The sequence below is a fragment of the Mustela nivalis genome, assembly GCF_964662115.1.
Source record: "Mustela nivalis genome assembly, chromosome: 5".
Taxonomy (NCBI): domain Eukaryota; kingdom Metazoa; phylum Chordata; class Mammalia; order Carnivora; family Mustelidae; genus Mustela; species Mustela nivalis.
The window spans coordinates 50603598-50629376 of record NC_139024.1 but is presented as its reverse complement, the minus strand read 5'-3'; the positions used below and the strand labels follow the sequence as shown (position 1 = coordinate 50629376).

General features: G+C 38.3%; 1 protein-coding gene across 1 annotated transcript in view; it reads left to right on the top strand.

Annotated features, from left to right (window-relative positions):
* Positions 1–25779, top strand: part of MEI4 (meiotic double-stranded break formation protein 4) — a 229459-nt gene that overhangs the window by 52042 nt on the left and 151638 nt on the right. Inside the window, exon 3 of the mRNA XM_082729639.1 lies at positions 12673–13208. Within this exon, the coding sequence (XP_082585765.1) occupies positions 12673–13208 (536 nt within the window). The remainder of the gene's footprint in view (positions 1–12672; positions 13209–25779) is intronic.

The window sequence follows — 25779 nt, the reverse complement described above, 5'->3', positions numbered from 1 at the left end:
CAGTCAGATGGCAATTGTCATTGATTGCTTAGCAACAGAAAAACCCAATTTTTTTTTTTTTTTTTTTGGACATGAGGATTTTGTTGTTTAATTCTGTTTCTGTCTTGCAAAGACCTGGATCTGTCTGGCTTAGCAGATTATACCAGTGGGAAAGAAAAGAAAAGAGGTTTAAGGGTGTGCAAGAGTTTTTCCTCCCAGTGGTAAACTCATTCTCAGTTCCAGTCCAGTAGCAGAAGTGGAAGATTCTCAGGCCTGGCAGTCTGATTTCTTGTAGGAGTAAACTGCTTAGAAAATTTTGTATGAATTCAGCTGCTATCCTATTTAATTATTTTGAGAGATAAATTAATAGAACTTGATTTTCATTCTCTGTATTGTAACAAAAAGTTCTCATCTGACTTCTGTCCTGTTTTGATTTCTCCATCATGTAATTTTCAGTGTTCTCCTTCCACATGGACCCTACAATTTCTCGTGAGGAAAACATCATCACTCCTTGACTGTTTCAAGAGCTTTCTCTGGGTTAGGTTATCTGTCACCTTTGTTGTTGTTGTGTTGTTGTTGTTTTGCCTCTCCAGTTTTTCTTAAGATATGGTTAAGATCGTGTTTTAAGCAGTGATAGTTTTCCGTTGTCTTGGTGAAGGTTACATTCAAATTCTTTCCCATGGCAAACCCAAAATCTTTTGTCAGCCTTGTCCCCTACTCTCCTACACCTCTGCTTTCCCTCTGCTCTAGCTGTACTTTCCTGAGCTATTGCTGGGCCCCTGCTTCTGTACCCTTGTTCATGCACCTATAATCCCATCGACACTTGTACTGTACGAAATCTTTCTGGCTTGTCCCCAGTTTGAACTAACTCCTCTGTGTTCCTCACCAGATCACCTGTACCTCGATATCTCTCCTTAATACTAATGCCTTTTGCCATGTAGTAGAGTTAGTTGTTGGCCTGCCTTTTTCTTAGTTCTTTAGGTAGGAGGCCTGCCAACTAGGTATATGACTTTCGGCCATATCCATATGTTCTTACTTACCATCTGGGTCCTCCCAGCCCTTATTCCAATGCCTTTACATTGTAGTGCTGAAAGTATCTGTTTTGTGAAATCATCTATTCTGACAAGGCAGGATATATTGTTTTACTTTCTCCCTGAAAAACATGTCTTAATTTCATTTTAATGGGGAGATTATATTGTTCTTTTGGTCAAGTTTATTTAATTTCCTAGGCCACTGATTTTTACAATGAGTGATGGATGAATGAACCATAATCCTAAAGCTATGCTGTACTGCTTTATAACCTTGGCCTCACAAAGTTATGAAAACCAGAACCCCTGAGAATGGACTTAATTTTTAGGATTATCACAATAGTAAAAATCAGTGGAAATGAGTTCTGCTTGGTTAGCAATAAGATGTCTGCAAAAAATTGACTTTGAGCTCTCCTTTTTACTACTCACAAGACTGTATTTTAATCATAATTGAAAGTATAATAATTGACTACCAAGCTGTCTCTTAATGTGCCTCTTTTTCAGAATTAAGAATATTTTTACTTTGTATCCTTATGTTAGAGAACACACTCTGTGGTATTAAGTATACGACTGTTGACCACATCCATATGTTCTTACAACGTTGTCATTTGCGGCTTTACTGGCAGACAGACTCTACTTCAGAAAAGGAGGTCAGCTGTGGAAATATCACATGTGATATTTCAGAATATCACATGTGAATGATTCTTGATCTTCATAGCAAGCCTGTAATTAGTTAATATACATAAGGCATATGATGAGCTATTATGTCATCTATCAAATGTTGTATTCCATTGTGAAATGAAAGACACCTGAGTCCTAGACTCAAAATTGGTCAATTATAGTCTTTCTCTATTTCTGGACTGTCAGTCTAAGGTTATCAGTATTCTCAGGTTTTGTAAGATTTAAAGAAAAGGGTCATTTATGTGATTCTACAATGAAATAATCTTTTCATCTCTGAGCCTTCTTGATGCTTTTCTTGTAATGCTTTTACAAAATTCATTTAGCAGAAATGGCTGATTATGAGGTCAAAAAGTATTTTGCAATTTGGGAACCAAATTTCATGAGCTAACATTTTATAATTTCTTTTTGGTACCTGCAAGATCCATTATCAGATTCCTCTTGGAGTGATATCTCTGTATGAAAAGGAGTGGTAATTTCTGATCCCTGCAAGGGTCAGTAAGGGTCATGGAGCAGGGTCTCCTCACCTGGATCTACAGACTTGATGGGGATTGTTAGCTCCCTGGGGAGGTAGACATCAAGGCTTTGAAAGACATCCTTTGAAAGGATGATGGGTGTGTATTACGGCTTGTATTATAATATTCAACATTTGGAAGAAACATTATCTTTTGTCACCAAAATTGAAGATTAAAAGGGATTACATGAATGTTTTGTGTATCCTAAGACTTTGGGAAGCCTAAGTTATTTGAAGATATATGTTTAGCATTTACCTGGGAACAGAATGAAGTGTTAATGATTCTGAAATAAATAAGAAGGTGCTATTGGAAGGTGGTATTGCCCTGCATGGGTATAAATAAAATGGTAATTTCGATGATACTAGGAAAATAACAGTGATTGTCTTAATTTTGTGTTTTCTTGTTTCATAGAAAGCGATCTCCTTAGCGTCTGTGATTGTCAGTGAAGTTTTAGAAGAAATATTGGTTTTAGTTGTAAATAGTAACTATTTGATAGTTGGGGGTTTTTTGTTTTTGTTTTTTTTTTTAAGTTTTATTTACTTGAGAGAGCATATGCATGCACTGGGGTGGGGAGCGGCAGAGAGAGAAAATCCAAGGGTGGACTCCCTCCTGAGCACAGAGCTCAACACTGGGCTCAGTCTCAAGACCCATAAGATCATAACCTGAGCCAAAACCAAGAGTCAGACTCAACTGACTGAGCCACCCAAGTGTCCCACTATTTGACAGCTTTTTAACAAAGCCTAGTTTTCATGGACTGGTTTCAATATAATAATAAAATTTTGAAACCAGAACCCATAACCATAAGCTTATACAAGGCAGGCTTTAAAAAAATGTTCAAGTCAGAGGGAGGACTTATTTCCAGAGATGCAGCTGAGGCTTAGACCATCCCTGTAGTAGTTATCTGGTTGAGATCTCTCTCTGCTTGATCTGAACAAATGCACATCAATTAGAGAAAAATGTGCTTGAATCCATATCAGGCAGGTCAGTGGTCATGCATGGGCCACGCCTGCAAACATAAGTTTTCAAGTTGCATGGTACTTTATAAGATGGGTGTAATTTAGAGAATGGAATTGAAACGTGAAAAATTTGGAAGGTGAATTAAAATGAGAGACTTCTTATGCTTGTTCAGGTGTGATACAGTAAACATTATAATTAGGTGTGGATGTTCATGGGTTGGAAAATTACAGGTAGCTGAAAGTCAGTTTAAAAAACCAACTTATCTTTTTCAATACAATATTGAGGATCTTCTAAAATAGCCCAAATAATTAACAGGTAAGTATTTACATGTATGATATTTGCTTAGTACTGTGCTCGACTTCCAAGGTTGGAAAGAAGAAGTTTTCTTGCTGTATCTTTTGAGTTTATTATTTGGTTGGAGAGGCAAGATCTCCTGAGATGGACACATAGGGGGACACTACATATGATGTATATAGTTTCATCTGGGGTTATATTTATTCATATTCATTCATTCATTAGTTGATTCATTTCTTCAATAAAAACTGATTTCTGGAGGCTGTGGTGGGAAAAAAAAAGAAGAAGAAGAACTAGAATCAATATTCACATGGAGGAGACAGACAAGTAACAAGTAAACTATTAATTGGGAAAAATTCTGAGAGAGTTAAAAGCTGTGAAAAAAATAAACAAGGTTGAAGTGATGGAATGACTGTGGATGGGGCAGAGCTACTAACAGACTGGGTGGTCAGACTGACCTCAGTGAAAGGGAGGTGTTTGAACAGGGTCATCCAAGTGGCCCCTGAGGCAGGAACTAGCTTGCATGCTCAGTGAGCGGACACAGAGCAGAGGGAGTGAGATGAGACCAGAGAGAGGCCAGGAGTGCAGGCGATGCAGGGCTTGTTCCAATGGGTAGGACTGCAGCACAGTGGAAATCCTTTGGTGAGCATGAAGCGGGAGCTTTGAACTTTTTGCTGTGGTTGCTGTGTGAAGAATGTAAGTGGGAGGAGAAGCAGACTGCTGAGTAGGAGCCCAAGGCTATGGTCCTTTCAGGACGTGATGCTGGCTTAGATTAGGTGGCAAGAGACAGCTAGAATATATAAGGCTCTACTATGGTAAAATAGAAAATAGAGTGGCAAAGATGACCCTGACAAGAATTGCAGCTGAACCCTGAAAGATTAAATGTGAATTCAACATGAACAGATAAAGAGGAAATAGATATTTCTGGGAGATTTGAAGATGGTATTGGGAATGGCATGAGTGGACCACAATCCATTTTTGTGCTATCCAAAGAAAGCAGAATAACTATAAATTAATCTAAGATAGTGGTTCTTGCACTAGAATCACCTAGGGATCTCTAAAAAATACTGACATCTGGGTTCTACCCCTAAGATTCTGGCATGGTACTTAGCATGGAATGTGGTCTGGCACTGGAATTTTGAAATGTTCCAAAGGCACTTAAATGTGTAGGTAAGGTTGAAAACCACCACTGTACAGTCTTGTAAGTAGACCTGTAGCCCAGCAAGAAACCCACGAAGCAGGCTGAGTGCATAAGTTTGGGAGTAGTGCAAAGTAGTGCTTTTGAGATTTAATTATGAGACTCCCCTGAGATGTTTATTAAAAAAAAAAAAAAAGTTCCTGGAGCCCTTTTCTGGAAATACTGATTAATTGTACCTATGAATACTTAATTTTAATATGTTTCCCTTATGGTGATATAGGTTGGGAAAAACTGCACTGGGTAAAAGATCTCAGTGCTTCTGATTTTTGATAAAGAGAGTGAAGTGGACACATCAGTGGAAATGAATGCCAACCTTAGTTGTCCAGGAGGGTGGGCTTGGAGGACAAATGTGGCATGAAGGTAGCATCTTAACGATACAGATGTAAGCTGTTGGAACACTGGTCAAGAGCTGAAGTCAAAACAGTGGCATCGAGGGCTCGGTGGAAAACAAATTCAGGTAAACTCTCTTGGAAAGATATTTGGTCAAGGAGAGATTGGAGATGTGTAGGATCTCAGCAGGAAGACTAACTGGGGCTAGATTGTGGAGAGCTGTGTCATAGGCCATTCACAGCATTGGGAGGCCAGTGAATGTGGTGTGTTGCTGATGTCCATGATTATATCATTTTTACCAATTCTGCGTAGTGTTCATAACATCCACACACTGATGCAGGTGGATTCATTGGTTATGAAGGTGGATTCATTGGTTCACTTGGTGGAGGCTTGTATGTTCATGGGTTTGTTGTTATTCTGTAGGGCTGTAATATATGTGCTCACTATCTCTCAACATGGTATTTCCTGTTTGTTAGGAAATGAAATCAGCTCTATGCTTTTTATCTATACTGGATATCTTTGCCCCCAGATGACTGAGAAATTGCTTTTTCTTACCAACTTCTAATTTTGTCCTAAAACTCTTTCCCGTTAGAGAAATTCTGTTGTTCATTTATTCAGCCCCTTTTTATTCAATAGCTGTTCAGTACAAACAATGTGAAGAATGTAAAGAGAGATGGGTCTATGCCCTGTCCATTGGATCACACAATCTTTTGGGAGCAAGATCACATCACTAATTATACCAGAGACTATGAAACTATGGTCTAGAGGAAGATACTGATGTTTAGAGGAGAGAGTGATTATTTTGTTTTAGAGAATATAAGACTTTAAAATTCTTTTTGAAGATTGGTGCTGAGTTTACAGGATGGGTAGGATTTAGAAAGCTATGGATAGTAGGGGTATTTCAGGCAAGAGGGAACAGTGTAAAGCACAGGCACAAGAATCTGGTGGCAAATGATCTAATTTGACTGTGGCATACAGAGCATGAGGAGGTATTCTGGATAATAAGATGAAAAACTAGGTTGGAGCCTATTAAGAAGAGGTGTGACAGCCAGTGGAAAACATGCTTTATTCTGTAGGCAGCAAGGAGCCTTTGGAGATTTTCCAGCAAGAAAATAGAAGGAAATAGAAGGAAAACTAGTGCTATGCGTGTGTCAAACAGTATGCTTTCTGAAAGTGGTTCCTTTAGGTAATCTGAGGTTTAGATTATTTGGGCGCAGTAACTAGGCATCGTGTTTAGGGCTGTTTGGAAAAGGGAGGAGCTAGAGACGGGAACAGCCCGGTCATTGCCCATATCTTATGTTTAATTATTTTGACATGGGAAAAAACATATGATATAAGAAAGGTTTCTATTGATTGACTTAATTTCTCTTGAGCTCTCCCACTCAATATTCCAGGCTCTGGGCTATGGTGGTAAACCAGCAGTCCAAGACTATCACAGAGTATATATTTTGGGGATGGGACAGATCATACTGGCAGAAAATAATCAGGTAGTGACAAGTGAGATTTAGAGAATGAAAATAGGGAGTCGTGACTGAGAACAATCTGGTGGCTTCTTTAGACTGAGTGGTCACATAAGGTCTCTTTGAAGAAGTGATATTTTAATAGACATTTGAGTGATAATGAGGAGCCAGCCTTGAGAAAATTGGGGTTGAGGGTGAAGGGAGCATCCCAGGCAGAGGGAATGGCCCTAAATGGGAACAAACTTAGTGAATCTAAGGAACAGAACGGTGAGGTAGGATCAACATTATTTGTCAATGGAGTATATATGAGTATCAAGGAAGAAGTCAGAGTTGGCCCTTAGGTTTCAGATGTTGGAAACAGAGAATGATAGCAGTGTTATTGGGGAATTGGGCCAAGTGCAAGTGAAGGATGCTGTTTCTTTTGGACTTGTGTGGTTTAAAATGCCAAAAGCTGGGATTTGAGCTTGGGAGAGGAGATAGGATGGGACATGGAACTTGGAGAATCATCTGCCTAACAGAGTTCTTTGAGGCCACCGGAAAGCTGGGGACATCCGGGAAGTTGGAACAGGAAGAAATAAACAAAAACAACAATGAGGAAGGTTTAAATTGGCAAACTCAGAGATGAGAGAGATGGGGACAAGCAGGAAATTCAGGGTCTGACCACTGAGCATGGGAGGAATTGCACCATCAAGTGGTCCTGGAGCACGCTGACACCAAATGCACTATTTTGTTTTGTGAACCTAATGCAGTGAAGACAATTCTGTTAAGACGAATCATTCCATTAGCTTATGATTTCATGCATTTGACATTGCTTTCTCTCTTGGTGTATTCAAAACTAGAATTAGGATGCCAGCTACTAGAGTGGAGTTAAACAAAACTGTAAGCTTTTCTTTGTCAGCATTTCTCAAGTATGCTTTGCAATGTGACAAAACATATCCTTCCAGAGACAGAAGACAAATAATTGTTTTAAAGTGAAACACTGTCATTTCAGAACTGTGTATACTTGAAAATAGCAATTTCTGTTTGACCACCAGGTGGCGAAAACACTACTTTTAAATAGCTCAATTCATCAGTACATGTGAGTGACCATTACTACTAACAAATCATAGTTGGTAGTGACCAGTATATATGCCCATGATGACATTTCGGTGCATTTGAAGAAATGCAATTTGATTTCAGTCTGTTAATAGGTATATTCAACAAGTATTCACACCACCAACTATGTAGGAGGTGCACATCAGAAAACAGAAATTCCCAGATTAGTAAACTCTGTGTCTGTCCTCAAGAATCTCCCCCTTTCAAGAGAGAGTCACTCATACACTCAGACCACGTTGATGAGAGCAGTAATAGACGTATGTATAAGGTACATGATAGCCCAGATGGGGCATGGTTTCCTCTGCTCTGGGGCAGAGCAGGGAAGGTTTCACAGAGGATTTGAATCAGGGTTTGAGGCATCAGTCCATCTCTGGGTTATAGCATAAGAACACACCACATTGTGGGAACAACTTGTGGAAATCCATAGTTGTATGAATCAGCATGGTGTTTTTTGGTAAACTGTAAGGGGTTAATATTACTTATATATAAGTAAGAGTGAGGATGGAGGCATGGCTGGAGAAATAAGCAAGGGCCACACAGTGAAAGACTCTGTGGGCCAAGCTGAAGATCTTGGAGGACTCTTAGCCAGTAAAGGAAGCCATTGGAAGGTTTTAAGGATTGTAATCCTGTGATCAAACTAGTATTTCAGCAGGGTCAGTTCAGAATGTGGCCTTGAAGAGGACAGAACCAAAGGCAGGTAGATCAGTTGGGCAAGGGTACTATAGTCATCAGTGTAAGAGATGATGATGGTGTGAACTAGAGCAGGGGTAGGGGCCTAGGGAAGGACAGGTTCATATGTGAAATGATGGTTGATTTTATGTATCAACTTGACTGTGTCACCTAATGCCCAGATATTTGGTCAAGCGTTACTGTAGATATGTCTGTAACAGTGTTTTGGACAAGATTAACATTTGAGTAGACTGAGTAAAGCAGACCACCTACCCTAGTGTGGATGGACTTCATCCAATCAGTTGAACTCAAGAGAACAAAAAGGCTGAGTAAGAGTGAAGAGTGAATTCCTTTTTCCTGACTGCCTTTGAGCTGGGGCATTGGTCTTTTCCTGCCTTTGAACTCGACCTGAAACATTGGCTCTTCTTGGGGCTCAAGCCTGCTGGCTTTCAGACTGGAACTAACACTGTCAGCTTTCCTTTGTAGGCCTTTGTAGTTGCACTGGAACTATGTAACACCATTGCTCTCCTAGGTCTCCAGCTGGTTGACTGCAGATCTTGGGATTTCTTAGCCTCCATAATTACATGAGCCATTGCCTTAGGGTAAAACTCTTTTCACCCACTCTCTTGTCTATAAATCCTAGTGGTTCCATTTCTCTGGAGAGTCCTGACTAATGCAGCTCTGGAAGGTGGAATCAGCATAACATGGCGTTTTGCTGTATGTGGAAGGTGAAAGCAAGTTGCCAAGGCGATCCCTCCCTTGGACCCAGTGTCTTGAGAATAGTCTTGCTATGGGCTGAAGTTGGTGGTATGCAGTACAAACAAGAATTGTATGTTTATGTGTGCAGTGAATGAAGATGATTTGTACACTTTATAAACAGAAAGTTCATGGGATTTTCCAGGTATACAGAAAAAGATGCCTTTTAGACAGTTGGTTCTCTAGGTCTACTTACATAAGTAATGTAAAGACTGTAGAAATAGATGACAAAAGGCATTAAGATTTGATGTGGATGTGGGGCACCTGGGTGGCTCAGTGGGTTAAAGTCTCTGCCTTTGGCTCAGGTCATGATCCCAGGGTCTTGGGATCGAGCGCCCCCATTGGGCTCTCTGCTAAGCAGGGAGACTGCTTCCTCCTCCCTCTCTCTCTGCCTGCCTCTCTGCCTATTTGTGATCTCTGTCAAGAAAATAAATTATATCTTTAAAAAAAAAAAGATTTGATGTGGATGTGAAAATCTGGGGGTGGAGGCAGCAGAAAATACATTTGATTCAGGGGTGGGCCTTTTTGGGTAGGATGTGTAGTAGGTGGGCACAGCTCTATTTTGTTGAGCATGCTTGAGATCCACTCTTAAATGGAAGTGGGATGGAGATGGAATTTAACAACTTAAAGAAGATGAAAGAGACAAGGGCTTAGTAAAATGGAACTGAAAGTCTATGAGATCCAGAGTATGAGAGGGACTATAGAATATTTTGGACAGGTTATATAGTCCTAACTGGTATCTTATTCTATGCACTTTTATATGTGATGTCATACTTTAGCATAATTTAGATTCTTGGTATCTTTTATCATTTAATAACAATAGCTATTATCTCTGAGCACTTAAAATGTGCTGGACTCTGCTTGATCAGGACGTGTGTGTATTTACTTCACTGTCTCTTTACATCTAAGGACAAATGTGTTGGTTAGATCCTATCAAATGATTTAGAGAGAAATTACAGTCCTCAATCCCTTTAGCCTATAAACAAATTAAGAGAGAAGTGTCATTTGACTTCTGCTTCACCTTCATCCCTCCTGGAAAAACAGGAGTTACAGAAAGTTTCAGTAGCATGGCTTCCTTTTCTCTTCTCTCCTTTGGGTACGATGCTTTATTAGTCAAGCTTCGAGGTTTATTTTGAGAAAAGTCTTTCAGGCAAATGAGTAGACTCTCAGTAGAATGAGTTCTGTAAGACTCATTTAAAGAGGCAGAGGGTTATGTACAGAACCTGGCAGAAGAACACACAGGCCTCTTTGCTATGGTTAGAAGATGATTGGACTTGGAACTGAGTAATTGGTTTTGCTTTTCTCTCTGTAGCTTTTCTTAGACCTCTTAATCAAGGGGAGCCTGCACTTCCTTATCGGTAAATTAAGAATAATAATAACGCATGGTCAAGGGTTGTTGGGAACAACAATTGAATTATTTGATGAAACTGCTTTGTAAAGTGAAATGTGAATATAAGATCGTTCTATTCATTTTGACAAAGTGCTTTTAATGCTGAAGCCATGTTGCATAAAAGCTCACTGTGGTTCTCGTTGGTAGAATTTATGCACTCCTTTAGGGCACTGAAAGGACATTCCTCTCTGTGTGTGGTTTCCCACATTGGCGTCTCCAACATATGCCCTCATCAGTCTTTTCTGCGGGTGCAGAAATGAAGCATCCAGAAAGAATGATGGTTAGTTTGTGTATTCCTATGCCCAGAGCACATGCATGGATAGAACTATTCTCTGCAAATAGGTACCAATCAGCACATGAAGGAGATGAGATGGAGTGGTTGTGACTTGCCAGAAGGTACATCAGTGAGCGGTGAAAAGCAGAAACAAGAAAACAGCTTTTTGCTTCCCAGTTCAGTTGTTTGTAGAATTCATTTTAGGTCTTCCTGAAATCATCACCCATGAAGTTCAGCTTACCTTGATGGGAAGTTGAGGTGGTTCATGAAATATTGAGACTTGTGTTCACTTTCTTAGTGAAGAACCATTTTGAATTCCATGAAAGAAAAACATAATCTACCTAAATAATTAACATAATCCCCCACCCTTTCCTTTTGTGAATGAAGAGTGAGAAGTCATTTCAAACATTTATTCTTGCTCATAAGAAAAAGAAATTGTTGGCTTAAAATGAGCAGGCTGTGTGTGCCTTGTTTAGTGTAGAAATGGCCATATGGTTAAAAGCTTTGCGGATAGTTCACTGTTTGGGTTACCACCACGTTTTTGAACTTACTGTGTTATCCCCTTAACATGGAGTACAGATACTGTTGTGATAATTAGCAAGCACATAATTGCCCATTTCTAGTGGTTATGGCAGATACTTCTTAATTGAATGAACTCTAAATTAAAGTCTGATCTTCTCATTTTGCCTCATCATTGCCTTCTATTTCTATAGAGCAACAAAAGAGCAATAAATTAGATTTCCAAATGTAAGATGTTCCTTTCTTCATTCTTCCCGTGCCTTGATCAACCAGTACCCCCCCATCTCTAACTTTAAAAAATGACTATAAGGTGAGATCTCTTTTAACTTCTTATATGCTAAGGGTATATTTTTTCTTTTTTTCTTTTTTTCTTTTTTTGACATCCCATACATTCTCATTCTCTTTCCTTCAGCCTTAAAGGAAGCAAATTATTCTGCATCATTAAGCACAACCCATCCACTGGGGTCCTCGTCCCAGTCTTCCCCTGCCTTCTCCAGAGCTTTTTACATTTTTTCTCATTTCTCCAACTTTTGCTTCTGTGTTATTTTTTTCTTCCTAGTCTATAATTGCTCAAATTTCTCCCAATTTGACATGCCACATTTGCCTGCAATTACTCTCTCATTTTATACTCTCCTGATCCAACTCCTCAGAAGCCTCAGCCAGGCCTTTTTGACTTTCTGCCCATTCACCCCCATTGCTTTCTGGCCTCTGTCTCCCCCCTCTCCACCCCCTGGCCAAACCCTGACTGAGCAAAGCTTCTGTGGAAACAATCACTGGTGATTTTCTAATGAGTAATGTCAATGTATTTTTCTCAGCTTTTTATTTTATGGATTTCTCTATTGTGTGTAAGTCTCCTTGAAACTTTTTCCTTGACTTTCATAATACAGTCATTTTTATTCCTTTTGTACCTCTTTAATTGTTTCTTCTCTGTCTCCTTAATCATTTTTCCCCCCTCTACTCAGCCCTCAAATACTGATACTCCTCAGAACAGAAGATCAAAGTGTGACCCTGAGGAGTATCAATATACAAAGATATAAGGTATCTTGTGGTTTCCTCTCTATCTTTCAAGCTTGACACAGAGCTGAATGAGAGATAAGTGACCTGAAAATACATGGGGGAGTCACCTCTGCTTTCTACCAGAGATAGTCAGCTTAAGCAATTTCTTTTTGATTTTTTACACTACTCGTTTTTAAGTGTTTAGTATGTTTTTGCATGCTTCATTTAGTATTTTAAGTTAGAAAAATCTATCTAGTTGTTTTGGTTTTCTATTTTTATTATTTTTTGAGAGATAGGGAGAATGAGCATGAGCAGGGTGGGAGGGGCAGAGGGAGATGGAAAGAATCCTAAGAAGGCTGCAGGCTCAGTGTGGCTCCCAACACAGGGCTTGATCTCATAATCCTGAGATCATGACCTGAGCTGAAATCAAGAGTTGGATGCTTATTCGACTGAGCCACCCAGGTGCCCCTGTCTAGTTTTTATATGAAAAAATGTTAGCTACAGGAAGATAACACTTCTCTTCCTTTGTTTCAGGAGACCCATCTTCCCAGCTGCAGGCTCAAGATCCTGGAAGTTCTGAAAATACACTAAGTCTGCTGGAAGATTCTGGGTGTGAGTTATCCAATGAGCAGAGAAGTGAACCTTCAGAGATGGCCCAGCATTTTGTGGAGAGCTGCAGCCCCACGTCCTTTCTACCCCTGCCCATTGTGAAAAGACATTGTGCCACTGTGGAAAATCCTCTGTCTTCCCACATGCATTTCTTGCAACATCTACTCGAACTGAAGAACTTGACAGAATCAGGGAGTCTGAAAACAGACTTAAGCCACTTTGAAAATGACTTTTCCACAGTATCTGACTCTGTTTTTCAGTTGTTGGATGGTCTGATCACTTTTTACCGTAACCCCAGATTTCCTTCTTCAAGCTTTTGGGAAGAAGCTGTTAATACTTTAGCTGGACTGATCAGTGATAGTAACTTATCTAATCATATTCTTAAAAAGTGTTCCAAGAAGTTGGAAGAATTTGAGAAAACCCTACTACAGGTTATTTTAAGGAGCAACCATATAAATCGGGTAAGTACTAAATCTTCTGTTTATGAAATAATATGTCAGTGGTTTTGGTGAACATTCTGTTTGGATAATGTTGATTGATATGCCCTAGACTCCTGGTTCAGAGCCTCCAGTTAAACTTCCTTTTTGGAGCCATCTGGGCTCTCACGCATTGTCATGTCCCCTCTTCTGGACTCTGATCGTTATAGCACGCGCTGGTCTCTACACAGCTACCTGTGCTGCCAGCTTGTACTTCTCTGCTTTGCCTTGTTATTTTCCTGCTTTTTATTATTATCCTTGATTTCTTATCTTCTTTTGTTTTCCCCTGCCTATGTTTACGTCCCATTGATCAGAAAGTCTCAATATTTTTCCAAAAACCACTAGCATTTAATGGTTTCCCAATCTATAACTTCAGTGGGTGTTAAATTCCTTATGATGGATTACCTGTACTGTACTGAATTTGTTCTTTTTCTGGCATTGACTAGCAGATGCCTGGAGGTCAAAGAATATTTCTCTCTTCTTTTAGAATTTCCAGTGTAAGTGGCATAATACCCCACGGACCCTCTAAATGAGTAAATTGGCTGAGGAACCCATAACATATGGCTTTATTGTGTTTTGTTTTGGTTTGGTTTCCTTCCTTATTTAACGTGGCTTAGTAAGGTTGACTCAGGGATTCTTTTTTAACAAGTGACATTGAGGTAACCTGACAGTTGCTTTTTTGTTTGGCTCTTGAGACATAAGGGATTTTTTAATTTAATTTAATTTAATTTTTTTTGGTATTACTTCCTATCTTTCTTAGGCTCCAACCCCTTCTTTGGGAAACTCCGAATGCATTCACATTTTAATCCTTCTAACTGACTACTTAAAATATCACAGAGGAGACTAAAAGGTCTAACTGACTTACCAGCTGTACTTCACTATAGGCAAAAAGTTGTTCGATCTTGTTTCTTTTGATACATCATGGTCTGGTGTTTGTCCTCAGTGCCATTATCTAAATTTTGTCCAATGGAGGCTTTTCCTGAATTTTTAAAACTCTAACAAAATTTGAGCTAATAGCCTTACTTATTGCACCTGCATCTGTTCTCTGTTAACATGTAGAAAACTTAACAATTAAGCTTTTGGCATTCATGAAAGGTGACTTTTCTGTCTGGCAAACTGAAATTTTTTTCTACCTGATATGGTCAGTCAGAAATTAAATATCAGATTTTTCATAGTAGTATCTGAGGTATCCAATCTGTTTCTTCACCATTAATAAATGTCATATTTAATATTTCTTAATTTTTTTTTGCATATTTTTGCTTTATCTTAAAACTACTTTAAACAGGTTTTATATTGACTTAGAACTTTCCAGATACTGGCATTTATATTATTTATCAGTTAACACATGATGCATGCTTTTTTTCCAGTCTAGTCTTTCACTTAAGGATTAGAATACTCACAAGAAGCCAGGGGACATGTATGGGACATGCAGTATATTTTCTGTACCATTTGTCGGGGTGCAAGCTGTTGTTGGATAGTTGGGTCAGCAGTGGGGGAATGAGTGAATGAATGGCTTTGGTCTTCTTTGGAAATGTAATTGTTACAGGTAGAGAAAGTAGAATCCTAAAATTGCTCACTGTGTTTACAATTAGGATGATGACTCATAAATAAGTTTTAATGACATTCTCTATATTTTTTTTCTTGCCAGTAGAAAAGCTTCTTAGATTAAATCATTTCAGCTTTTGTCATTATTACTGTCATCATCGTCTTCCAGATATGTTCATAAAAGTTCTTTATTAGAAAAAAATGACTGATTGCTCCTTATAAATGCTTTTTTGTCTTTCTTTTTTTAGTTTCAAAAAAGTATATTCTGATGTGAAATATAGGCTAGCTTCTATTGCATTTTTTATTGATACTATTTTTGATTGATTAATACAAAATGCCATAGTTTAGAAAAAATTGCTCTTTGGAAAAACCTTATTTTCACAATTGGAAGTGTTTAATTTGTATGCTTAGAAACTCGAGCCCTGCTATTGATTTTGTTAAAGGAAAGTTATGTTTGTGCAATGTGATAGGAAAAGTTGTGGTATGAATACTTTGATAGTCTGATGGAGGGATTTCATGTGTTTTTAGTTCATCTATAGCCAGGTTTTAAATAAAATATATATCTTTTATGTGTTCTCAATACATTTAGTAGTAAATTTATTCAGCTATAGCTTTGTTTTTCTTTAATAATCAATGAGAAGTTGGCATCTTTCAAAATCTTGAGGTAATTATTGTGAATGTCACTTATGTCAGGGTTGTATATATTCAGGAGATAAGAGGTTGAAATGAAACACTGTGAAAATTGTTTTTGAACTATTCTCTAATTGTAGCTTGGTTGAAATGATTAAGTTCGGGGGAAACATTAAGTTTGTGGAAAACATATGTATGATTTGTGATTTTTCAGATTTGGATAAATTCTATTTATTTTTGTGCTGTTTTGTGCTATAATATATGCTATTTTTATTCAGTAACAGATCTTTAGGAATTGTTATCTTAGTGTTATATCTACATCATATTTTTAGGATAGTCATTAGTGTGGGACTAGAAGGTATAATCCACAAAGACACATTGGACAGGGAGAGAAGATACATGTCTTGAAACTAGATGGCTTACAGATGTCTGCACTAAGCTTGCTCTAAGGGGTCCTGGGAAGCAGTCTTGACTTGACTTCTCCTCTACTTATGGGCCCTGGTGTGACATACTTCCTCTTTCACCTTTGTACTTGCCTTGGGGTCAGGAGTGTTTGCCTTTGAGGTATTTAATGCCTCGATGCCTAAAAATACTTTGAGGTATTTATTCTAGTGAGTTAGAAAAATTTCTCTTCAATTTCTTATTTTTTTTAACCATAAAACAACTTTTTTATTATGTTATATTATTCACCACACAGTACATCATTAGTTTTTGATGTAACAACTCTTGGACATATTAGTTATGAAACTGAAAAAAAAACTTGACTGCCCAGTAAATATTAACTTAGAATCTTTTGTATGTATGTTAGGCCAAATAATTGTCTCTGCTAAAGATGTCCACATCCTAACCCTTGGAATTTGTGAATATTTTATGTTTCATGATGAGATGGGGGTGGAGAATTAAGGTTGCTGAACTTGGTATGAGGAGATTAGCCTGGATATCCCCATGGGCCGCATACTCACAAGGGTAAGGGGAAGAGGGAGGCAGGAGAGTCAATGTCGAAAAATTGGAAGATCCTGGCATTAAAGATGGAGAAAAGGACCAAGAGCCAACACATGCAGATTGGAAAAGACATGGAAATCAATTCTTCTCCAGAGGCTCCATGAGGAATGGAGGCCTGGCAATACCTTCATTTCGGCCCAGTAAGACCCACTTCAGACTTCTGATGTCTAAAAATGTGACTGAATAAGATTGTATTGCATTAAGCCACTAAGACTATGGTAGTTTGATATAGCAGCAGTAGGAAATGAAACACTATGTTTAATATTTTTTAGTGTTTTCACATCCATTATATCATTATATACCTATACAACAACTCTGTGAGGTAGTCATGGTTGCCATTTGTTAGATAAGAAAAATGAGGATCAGAGGGATTTGCCCAAGGCCACCAAGCTAATTAGCAGTGGGAACACTAGCACCTCGTACTAGAGTTGAATGTGGCACTGCTTTCCCTCTTTATTCTCACTTCTCAAAACCCTCAAATTTGGTAAAACTGAGCCAGATTCTAGGATATAGGCAGGTATTGCTTGTATAATCCCCCCTGCTATGGTCTATATGTTCATCCCTTCCTGTCTGGATTTCTGTAGTAACTTCTTTTTAGATTCCTGACTCATCTGATCTTCCTCTAACCCATCTTCCTCACCATTGTCAGAGTGATACTTAAAAAATGACAAAGATTGGGGCGCCTGGGTGGCTCAGTGGGTTAAAGCCTCTGCCTTCAGCTCAGGTCATGATCCCAGGGTCCTGGGATCAAGCCCTGCATCTCATTCTCTGCTCAGCAGGGAGCCTGCTTCCTCCTCTCTCTCTCTGCCTGCCTCTCTGCCTACTTGTGATCTCTCTCTGTCAAATAAATAAATAAAATCTTTTAAAAAAATGACAAAGATAGCACAAAATCGGAGATTATCTTTAAAAAGAAAAATAACCCTTAAAAAAATGCCAAAGATCCTCAGGGGCTCCTCAGGGACTGATAAAAAAGCACACCTTCTCTTGGTGGACATTGAGAATGTATGGAATTGTCAAATTACTATATTGTGCACCTGAAATTAATGTGACACTGTCAGCTACACTAGAATTAAAAAAGAAAGAAAAAGAGTGTAAGAGAGAAGCATAAAGAATGGAGAGGGGCAGGGAGGGAGGCAGGCTGGCCGGCAGGATTGCACACATCCTTAACCACTCTTCACTCCAGTCAGACAGAATTATTTGTAGTTTCAAGTACTTTCTATTCTCTTCCTACTACCTGTCAGTCCCTTAGCCCAGGACACCCTTCTTCCATCAGGCTTGTTCTACCTATCCTTGCAAACTAGCTCTAGGATTAGCTCCTCAAAGAAGCCTTCCCTCCTACGCTGCTTCCATTTTCTCTTCCTTTTAGTGATTAAATATCCCTCACATAAATTCACCACAGTGCACATATCACTGTATAGTAGCTACTGACTTGTTTTTCTCCTCCACTAGAATCTGTATTTGTGGCTATATGCCATGCCTTACGCAGTTTAGATCCTCAGGGCTCAACATGGTGCCTAGCAGTGTCTCCTTATAGCCTGGTGGGGGTGGGCTCCCACTTGGCCTTTGCTTATGTGGGTGGGGGAGGCACAGTTTTTTTCTGTGGTGTTTGGCTCTTTGTTTGGAGGTTATCTCTGAAGGCTTTCCACCTTTCTAGGCTGCCTCTTTTCTTTCCTTTGGTTTATATTGTTATTTTTGTTCTGTCCATCCCCATTGGCACTTCTAGGTTTTTGGCTTTTTAAACTCCAAATCTGGGATATATGAGGCAAAAGGAAAATGAGGGAACTAACCACTTTGTCCTTCCTTTGTCTTCAGGTCCATAGCTGGTCTGCCTGTCAGTCTTCTTAGGTTTGATTTATAGATAATGCCGGGGATTTTTAGTTGTACTTAATGAGAGTACTAGAGATCAGTTAAGTTCACTTCCCAGAAGTGTAAGCCTGTGCATGTATTCTTAAAAGTCAAATAATACTCCTACTTACAACAACAAAGAGCTAACTCTGCTGCACACCAGCTCCTTAGTACCACCCCTCAGAGAACAGCACTACCAGACCTTGACTCCGTTCTGCCACCATTTACACCTGTGTTTTTAAATAAAATACTTACACTGCTATTTCTCAGAGCCCATGCTTTCCTTATTTTTTATTTATTTAAATTTTTATTTTCGCTAGACTCTATACCAATGTGGGGCTCAGACTCAACCCTGAGATCAAGTGTTGGACTCTGCAGTTGAGCCAGCCAGGCATCCGATTATTTTCCTTTTTACCTGTTCACTTTGTATCATGGGAGATAAAAATTGATGTCTTATGTAGCTGCCCTCCTCTACCTACTCTCCAAACATAGGTTTTACCGTAAGTTTTAGTTAAATAAATGTTATATATTTATACTACTGTAACTAATTTTATTATCATGGAAACCTGTAACACACAGTGATTTCATTTCCTTCTTGTACAACATTTTTTTCTAAAGATAATTTTTCAGAATGACTTTTTTTTTCCCCTATCTGCTTAGTTTTCTATGTACCCATAATTGATTCTTCTTATAATCACTGTGATGGTTGTAAACATTCTCTCAGGGTGGCCAGACAAATTAAACCATTTATCAGTTCCGTCCTTTTTCAAAGAGACCCCTCCTGAAGCCCTCCGTCTTCCTGCTGTAGTCCGGGCTCATGCTCCCTGTGTCTGTTACTCGGCGTTACTCCAGGGACTCCTTTTCCTTTCATCACCACCTTGGAATTCCCTCGGGTGTTTTCTTGTGTCCTATCTCATAGTCCGTGGATTTCATATATTCCTTTTCTTGGTTTATGACTTCATTTGGTGATGCATATTCTTTATGAGCTAACTTAGAATGGGTTTGTGGGTTATAAACTTCTAAAATATTTGTTTACTTAAAATACTCCAACTCTAAACTTTATTGATGGATTAGGATAGATTTCCAGGTTGGAAATCATTTTTCCATTTTATCTTAAGACTTTTTTTTACTAACTTCTAGATTCCAGTGTAATTGTGGTTTTAATTCCTTGAATGTGATTTAGTCTCCACCTTCCTGTACCTCCAGAAGCATTTAGCGTCTCTCTTACTCCCATTGTTCTGTAGCTACAGGATGGTGTACCTGGATGTGGGGATTTTAAAATTCCTTTTCTTGAATGCTTGGTAGGTTCTGGAGTCTGGGATTTCATCCTTTGGTTCTGAATTTTTTATTTTGTTTATCTTGCATATTTGTATCTTCTCTCTTTCCTTTTTCTAGAATACCTCTTAGTCTGATCTCCCAATTTTTTTTTTCCTCTTTTCTGGTAACATTTATTTTTTTTATTTATTTGTTTTTTCTGGAAGATTCCCTTACCTTTTCTTCTATTTAAGCCTTTTTAAATAATTTTTTAAAAATTTCTTTTAGGTGTACCAGAATTCATTGTTTATGCACCACACCTTGTGTTCCATGCAATACGTGCTTCCGTAATACCCACCACTAGGCTCACCCAACCTCCTATCCCCCGCCCCTTCAAAACTGTCAGATTGTTTTTCAGAGTCCATAGTCTCTCATGGTTCACCTCCCCTTCCAATTTCCCTCAACTCCCTTCTCCTCTCCATCTCCCCATGTCCTCCATGTTATTTCTTATGCTCCACAAATAAGTGAAACCATATGATAATTGACTCTCTCTGCTTGACTTATTTCACTCAGCATAATCTCTTCCACTCCAGTCCATATTGCTACAAAAGTTGGGTATTCGTCCTTTCTGATGGAGGCGTAAGACTCCATAGTATATATGGACCACATCTTCCTTATCCATTTTATTTAAGTTTTAAGTTCATTTAAGTTCTAAGTTCAACTATTGAACATTTCATTTCTTCTGAAATATTTTTAGTTTCTATGAGTTCTTACTCTCTTGATTATTCCTTTATACAGATCCCAGTCCTTGTTTTTTATCAATAAGATATAAAATTTTTATATTTTCTTTGTTCCCTACTTTGCCCCTGACTTCCCCATTTCAGTGGATCACTATTTTTCATTTTCAAGGCTTTTTGGTGCCTAGAGTGAGTCTGGAAAGATGGGTAAGATGTAAGAAGGCCACCTGACAAAGAAGGTGTCAAGGTGTCCTGAGTGGTATGCAAGCTGCTTGGGAAGAGGCCAGGAGGCAGGAGGAAGTGTGGAGAGCCCTGGAACTGCCACAGGATTGGTTTGGGAGGGAGTGGAACTTAGCTGTAAAGGATCCGAACTGATGGAGAAGGGCCAGGCCATGAAGGTTCTCGTGTGTTTTGTTAAATACTCCAGTGTCTTAAAATATACCATGTAAAAATGCAGGCATAATTTTGATGTAGAAGCCTGTGCTCTTTTTCCTTCCTAGGAAAAAGAGTTATAGTTTTTATATGATTTTGAAAGGATATTATGGTCCTTAAAAGTAACAATATCTGGGAAATCATTTGGACTGGTTGGTACACACTGCTCACATTAATCCTTACTTCTCATCCAAATTCTACCCAATTTTCAAAAGATGGCTCAAATCTCATTTTACTCTTAAATTCTTTCTTATCAAACTGATCCTGAAGTGGGCTCCTCTTCTAAAATTCTGTAGTGATTATTGTCTACATTATTCACTTTTCGGTTTGCCACATGCTGCCTTATTTCAGCTTACCCAGCTTGGATAGTTAACTTTTTGAATATTTTCATCACAAAGATTAATAGCTTAAGTTAGGATCCCCAACTCTTATTTACCAGAAGTGACCCAAGACAAGTTAACTCACCCCAAGTTTCACATCTAAAGACGGAGATAATAAATAGGATTTTGCCCTAGGGTTCTTGGAGATTTTCCATGAGCAAGTGCAAATGAAGTACTTAGCCTAATATTCAGTATCATATAAGTGGCTCATAAATGTTTCTTGTTGTGACTTTTCACCTTGAGGAAGGGCCGAATCTTATCTTCTCCACTAATGTTAGTACAATGCTGAGCTCATATTGAATGCAAAATAAGGTATTTTTTGAATTGAAAACAAGACAATGAAAGTAAACAACAATTACAGTTCATTTGTGCCTATACCTTTAAATACCATCTTCTGACTTTTGGTCAAATTTATGTGCATAGAACCTTCCTTAGCAGCAGCTCTTACTGGCAATCTAGTAGCATTCCTGCAGCACTTCTGTGTACCAGGGAGCTGGTATCATCTTGGAATGTCACTAACTATCCATCCACACTCACAGCTTACCACTGACTGATTTGCTGAGTAGGCATCCTGGACGTTTTTTCTTTCTGTGTTAATTATAGAACATTCAAATGTTAACTACTTGAGTGTCATGGTTTCACCTACCCTTTGCACTAGTCCCTTCTGGTAGAGCTGCGTTGGCTTGCATCTCTCATCTTGTCATTGATTTTTGTAGGATTTTGTAGTTGACACATGCTTCTTAGACTGCCATTTTCCTCAGCTCACCAGTGATGTGGCCTCCAGGAAGCATAGCAGTAAATCTGAAAATACAGTTCATGGAATCAAACATCTTGTTTCACCAGTGTGTACCTTTTAGTTGTATTTTAAAGCTCATTCATGCCATAATTATATCAACCAGTAGAACATATTAACTTTTAATTTAATTTTGTTTAGGTAGCAACATTTGTTATCGATTTCTCTGCTGTGAGTTAGGACATCATTTTAGTACTGACATTGGCTTTTGCTCCTATGCTGACTTTTCCAAAGATCCTTATGTTCTGCTGCTTTTGTTTTTGTCATAAGTGTTTATCAGTTTCTTGCAGTTTGCCTCAAGGATTTTTAAGGCTACTCACAGTGTGTTTTGTTTTAGGATAGTCCTGGGGAAATAAAAGTGAAATTGAAGGTTAAAGCTCCATGCTCCATTTCATCTTTGTGCAGTGCTGTATTTAAACTAAAAAAAAAAAAAAAAAAAAAAAAATCTGGGCTAATAATCCTGCAGTTGTACTTTAATTTAATGACCATTTACTGAAACAAGTTGTATCATAAACTCAGATCTTAATAGTTATTTTGGTCACTGTATCAGTGTATAAATCAAACATTCTTTGGATTTTGAGAACAGTGTTTGACTTTCAGGGAATATACAAAGGAAGGAGGAATAGGCAGAGCTGAACCCGGTTCAGCTTACTTTCAAGGTATACTTGACATTCCAAAATCTCTCCTGAGATCATCAACAGCGGTCTACCTTCATATTATACTTTATAGTTTGTAAAGCACTTTCACCCAGAGTTTATTACTGGTTCTGACAACAACTCTATGTCATAGTTGTTATTGCTACCTTTAGTTTATAGATGAAAAAATTGAGGGCAGGCAGGTTAAAGGACTCACTGAAAGTACTTAATTAACCAGCCATTGGAAGACCAGGGTCACAAACCCCTGTGCATGACTGCAAATTCTTCCCTCATTCTACTACATTTCATTTCCATCTTAACCAAAAGAATTTCCATATACTTTTGTCCCAAATGCAAAAGAATAACTTGACTTCCATTTATGGGTTAAAAAGATATTAAAGATCAAAGGCCTTACCAATATTTCTCATGATTTTATGAGACTATTTAGAGTTTGCTTGGGTAAGTTACTGCATTTTATTTTGTGCAGAGATTTATGTTTACGGAAAGCATAAAAGGAAAAGATAGTACTGCTGTGTATGACATTATAGGATCACCTGTTCCTTGTTTTCTTTATTGGCTATAAATAACAAATCTCTTGAAAACTTTATAATTGCAAATAGAATCTAGTTTCTAATTGAATATAAACTATGGTTTTACTTGTGTCTACATAAAAATAAAAATGTTTTCCTCTCTGCTTTAACAATATTTTGAAAGACATTTTAAATTTTCTAGAAGCTTTATAAATGGGATTTTGAAGCTATCATTTTTTAGTTCAATTTTTCCATTGAGTTCAGAATCTGCTTAGAATAACCCCACCCCCTCTCTGCCCATAGTTATCAATAGTTATAAGAGTTGGGAAAACTTAAATCATAGCTATCAGATGTGAGACTTGGAAAAATCAAACATTTCTGAGAACATGAAATTGCCTTTTATTTATAGATATAATGGTTTTAAAGCAGAACATTTTGAGCATACAAAGATTAACCATTAACCCACTTACTTGTTTTTTCCATGGTACTTTTCCAGGGCTAGGTCTCTAAAAGGAAACATGGGACTCCTCTCATGTGCTGGGTACTGTCATAGACACTGTATATAGTCTGGTAGATGAATAAGATGAGTCCCTACCAATGGGAACTAACAATCTAGATGGCCATTGAATAAATGAGCAGATAATGTAAACTGACATAACAGGTACAAACATAGAAATGACCAAGGTACAATGGGGGAGAATAAAAGAGACCTAATGTAGATTGGTGAGAGTTGGAAGTTTTCATGGAGGAAGTGGCTTTAAAATAGAAGGAGTGGGAGTTTAGAGTAAGGACTTTAAAGACAGTGACCATCGTGTATTGCTGAGACAGGATGTATCTGAGCAATTTCTTGGAGGAAGGCAATGTGCTCAGGTTGAGAGAGTGAAGGACAGAGAACTGCATAATACATAGAAAAATACAGAGTGCAGTGGATCTGTAGGTTGCCTGCTGTATTAATTTCGGAGGGCTGCTGAAACAAAGTACCACAAATTTGATTGCTTTTAAAACAACAGAAACTTTTATGCTCTAGTGGCCACCTTCACAGTAAAGATGTTGACTTGGCCACACTCCTCCAGAGATGCTAGGGGAGAAGTGGTTCCTTGTCTCTTACAGCTTCTGGTGGCCGCATCTGTTTCTTCCTCCCACTCCCTTTCTTACTTGTGTCTCATCTCCCTCTGGCTCTGTCTTCTAAGGATATAGAAGAGGGCACTTAGAGACTATGTAAACAACCCAGGACTAGGTCTTGATTTCAAGATCCTTATCCTAATGACCTCTGCAGAGACCCTTTTTCTAAGAAAGATGGTGACATTCATAGGTTCCCCAGGATTTGATGTGGATGTCTTCTGGGGACCATTTTTTCAGCCTACCACATTTACACAGCATTGATTTTTTCCACTCTTACCCTTTGATTTTATTAAAATAGCTATCCCTTTTGGAAAAAAAATAAAATAAAATGCCTATCACTTTCTCCACACAGGTCACGCATCTACCCCCATAACCCCTGGGTCTAAGGATAATTCGAATCTCATCACCCATGCCAGGAATAGCCTCCTAATAAGCATTTCAGACCAATGGCACCAGGAGAGGCTTCCTCTGGGCTTCTGGAAAAGTTTTTCCTCATTTTCTGGGAGATTCCCTAAAGGCAATTCTCCATCTTTTCCTCTGGCTACGGTCTTGTAAAGGTGTAAAGCTAGAACTTGCTGCCATCTGAAGGACAAATATGAAGAAGAATAAAGCCTAGAGAATTACAGCAAATCTGAGCCAGAACCAGGTTAAGTCAACCCAGCAGCCCACTCAGTCTCTGCATTTTCAATCAGAGGAGTCAGTGCATTTTGTGTACACACACACACACACATATGTATATATATGAATATTTACACACATATAAATATTCTCGAGAAGATAAGAGCATATTTTGCAACTGTGACAAAATAAAATAGTGCTTTAAAATAAAACATTTGGGGCACCTGGGTAGCTCAGTGGGTTCAGGTCATGATCTCAGGGTCCTGGTATCAAGCCCTGCATGGGGCTTTCTGCTCAGCAGGGAGCCTGCTTCCCCCCCCCTTCTCTCTCCGCCTGCCTCTGCCCACTTGTGATCTCTGTCTATCAAATAAATAAATAAAATCTTTAAAATAAATAAAATAAAATAAAACATTTGGGGAATAAAAAATACTATTCTAAAATTTCAAATATGAAAATGAAAACATAAATGAAGGTTTAGAAGCTTAGGCAGGAAAATCTTCCAGAAAGTAGAGAAAACAGAAAATGTGACAGCAAAGAAAGAAAACTCGATGGCCAATTTGGGGAACCAACGTATTGAATAATATGCAAATTACCAAAAGAGAGAACCAGAGAAATTAAGAGGAAATTATTGAAAACACAACTTAAGGAATTTCCTAAAATTGTTTTTAGATTGAAAGCCTACTAAGTACCCTGGACTTGGATGAAAGTAGACTTATATTAAGGCTATCGCTGTGAAATTTCAGAACAGTGGGATAAAGAAAAGATTTTATATGCTTCCAGAGAGAAGAAGGAAAAAAAGTACAGTTCACAAGGAAAATATCAGAAATACAGGTATTTCAGATTTTTAAAAAGCAAAACAGTGGAAGAATTGAAGATGATGGAACCTTCCCAAATATTTTTCAGGAAATTTATTTACAACTCAGAATTTAGTACATAATTAAACTATTAATCAAGTGTAAAGTTAAGTGAAGATACTTTTAGGTATATTAGGTCTCAAAATCTACACCACCCCTGTACCCTCTTTCAGGACACT